Source organism: Buceros rhinoceros, unplaced genomic scaffold, assembly GCF_000710305.1.
Source record: "Buceros rhinoceros silvestris isolate BGI_N320 unplaced genomic scaffold, ASM71030v1 scaffold35653, whole genome shotgun sequence".
Taxonomy (NCBI): domain Eukaryota; kingdom Metazoa; phylum Chordata; class Aves; order Bucerotiformes; family Bucerotidae; genus Buceros; species Buceros rhinoceros.
Window position 1 is genome coordinate 10,915 of NW_010403651.1, and position 3,159 is coordinate 14,073.

General features: G+C 44.9%; 1 protein-coding gene across 1 annotated transcript in view; it reads left to right on the top strand.

The window, feature by feature from the left end:
* Window positions 1-850: 850 nt before the first annotated feature.
* Window positions 851-3,159, top strand: part of AP2M1 (adaptor-related protein complex 2, mu 1 subunit) — a gene marked incomplete at its 3' end in the record, with an annotated part of 16,102 nt that continues 13,793 nt past the window's right edge. Inside the window, exon 1 of the mRNA XM_010133093.1 lies at window positions 851-966. Coding sequence (XP_010131395.1) covers window positions 893-966 — 74 coding nt within the window. The remainder of the gene's footprint in view (window positions 967-3,159) is intronic.

Below are 3,159 nucleotides of genomic sequence, written 5' to 3' on the forward strand. Positions count from 1 at the left end.
AGCTTCTGTCCAGGCTACGAACTGCAGTCACATTCAGAGCCTCCTGTTTTACAGGACACATGGTCCTGTGTCCTAAGAAAGGCTCAGCTGAGCTTTAGGACAGGATTCCTGCAGTGGCTTCTTAGGTCTGGAACAAGGCAGTTCACTCCTAGTGAGCTTCCTCATTGAGCCCCTGTTAACGTGAGCCGCTGTTAACGTGTGCCCTTGATGGGCAGTTCTGCAGCAGACCTGAGGGAACACTGATCCGGAAAGGGTGGTGTGCATTTGGGGGTGTAGGCCTGTTGTGGTACATACTGTCTGTACCATGCATTGGGAACATACACTTTTCCATATAAAATCCCAGCAGATCAAGAGGTATAATCTGTAACTGCAGCAATAAGGCTACTTCCCTCCTCTAAAGGACTATTAGAAACAGTGTTTTACTCTGCAGAAGTAAGGAGCTCTGTACTCTCCCCTCCAGGATGTAAGCGTGAGGCAGGTAGTAGCTTCCAGCATCTGAGCTGCTCCTGAGTTGCTAGCCACCCTGCTGGGCCTCAGCCCTGTGCCAGCCTGGCCAGATGTAACAAGATAAATGAGGTGAAGTAGCCCGCACCATCAGACTTCCAGGAATATCTCTGACCATGCCCTCCACTTGTCCCTACGTGTTGGCTGCTGGAATTCATGACTCCTGTGGCATCATTATGTGTACGGTCAGGTCCTCACCACCAAGGTATTTAAGAATTGTCATCTGGTTGAGGATGTGTGTGACAAAAGGTGTCTTGCCCTGGCTAGTAGCCAGCAGGTGTCAAGGTCTGTGCCTGCTGTACTGCTCACTGCTATGCAGCGTACTGATTTATGTCCTGTCTTGCTTCAGGTCTTAAGCAACATGGGAAGAGAAGACTGAAGTTCCATCATGATCGGAGGCTTATTCATCTACAATCACAAAGGAGAGGTTTTAATCTCTCGAGTCTACCGGGATGACATTGGGTAAGTGCTGCTGTTGCATCCCTGATCTTTGCACTTCTGTCTCATTTTGGTGCAGTCAACAACGCAGAGCTGCTTTGTCCTGCATTAGCTGTGCATGCATGTAAGACTGCAACTCAACTTGCTGCTCTAGGCTTAGTTCAGAAAAAAGAGTTTGTTAAGCCCCGATCACCTACAGATGGTACTGAAGAATGCCTGCAGGCAAACCTGGGGTTTTCTTTTGGATGGTAGAGATCATGCTGTTACACCAAGTGCTTCAGCAGTGTGGACTGCCACTGCAGGAATCTACCAGCCTTACTGTAACTGTTAAAACTTTACAGGAGCATTAATGTGGGAACTGTCTGCCACACTCTATAGCCAGAGCTCTGAGTTAGTTTCAAACACTGATGTCTGTCATCAAGTACAGACATGCAGAAGACTGTGGTCTTCTGAAGTGATGTCCACAAGCAGTCTCATGGTAACCGTGGCTGTACGCTTAAAGCTGATATTCTGTCCCCCAGCTTTGTATGGCAGCCTTGAATGTGAAAAGCTTACATCCACTGTGTAATTAAAGTTAGCCTTCAGTAGATTGTAAATGTCCCATTGCACTTCACACAAGTGTTGCGATGCTCACTTAGATGGATCTGTGCAGTCCTTAGGCTGCTAGTTCCCAGAAGGGTCCTTATGAAAAAATTGGTGTCATATAGGCAGTGATATAAGGAAGCTGCTACCAAGTCATGTTGCTGCTTGGATTGAAAACCTTAAATGTCTTTCTTGCACAACATCACTCTTCCTAGTGGGTTTCCATGAGTGCTGGGCATTAGGTAGGAGTTAGTAATTGATGTTAACACTCAGAACACAGCTAATGAAAGCAGGGCTGTTGTAGGTGTCAATTCAAAGTCCAACAAGAGACCCTCATGGCCATTTGAGGAAAAAACAGTTTGTGGCAGATCTCCACAATGAAGCGGTAGGATGTACTGTGAAATAATTCGTCGCCATGAATTACAAAAAACTCTTGAGCCAGTCTGCCTTCAGCCTGCTTTAGTCTGAAGTGTGTGTCCTTTCTGGTTATGAATTGTCTAGTGATGGTTAAAAGTTGAGGTAGAACTAGTAGCTAGTCAAGACTGGCTCTGCTTCATTGATGAAGTAGTAGTCAACCCAGTGTCTGTAGTAAGACTTCACCTAATGAGTTTCACATCTCTCGGCTTGTTCTAAACCAACTAAGGCAGATTGAAGTAGCTCTTCTAAGGTTGACTAAGTTTTTCCAGGACTTCACACAGAGCTGAGCCAAGGGAACATTATATTTCTGAAGGAGAAAACTACAGGGCTACAAGGTTTGGCCTCTCCTCCACTAACTCATTTCAGTCTTGAATACTTGTTAGCTGAAGCTCTTCAGAGCTATTGGTATGCTGGGTCTGACTTTGTAAAGTTCCCTTAATGGATCCATATCACAGAGACTGAGCCAAGCCAGTCTGGATTAGATACATTTTGAGAATATGTTGGGGTGGGGGGTGATGTGGATAGGAAAACCATTTTTGGCAAAAATGTTTTTTCTTGTGGCTTGCAAACTTAAAGATAGGTTTGTGCTTGGACTGATGTTTATTCAAGAAGGCCTTTTAATTGAAAGGGCATTCTGTCTATGGAGATGTTAAGTGGGGAGTGGAGTAGTTACTTTTGATGTAGTGATCTTCTGTTTTTTTATCTTGGCTCATTCCTCTTAAAGTGAGTGACTTGTATTCAGTAAGTGGTAAAGTACTTCCTGCTGGCTGGCCAGACAAAACTAGAAAATGGGATTTCCTGCCTGGTCCTATCTGAACTTGTTCATTTTGCAAAAGGTGCCAAAAAGATACACGTGTTTTCTCTGGGACTTCAGGAGTCAGTGTTCCCTCAAGTGAAATCCTCTATTCAGTTCCTGCAAAATGTCAGTCTTGCAACTTAGATGGATCTGGTGCTGGCTGTTAACCAAGCTTCCTTTCCCAGGCTGTTGGGTTCCTTCTGAAACAGGTCTTCAGTCCTGTTTTGGAAATTGTTTAGACGTGTAACCTTATAAAACAAGTTGGCTTAAAATGGTTATGTCTCATCTTGTGGTCAGGTAACAGAATCTTCAGCTCTGTATCAAGGAGCTGGATATCTGCCATTTCCTATTCTGAATGCTAGCATCAATACCAGGTCTGCTTAGAAGCTTTTGGTATCCTGACCTGCAGAGGGAGGTAGGGA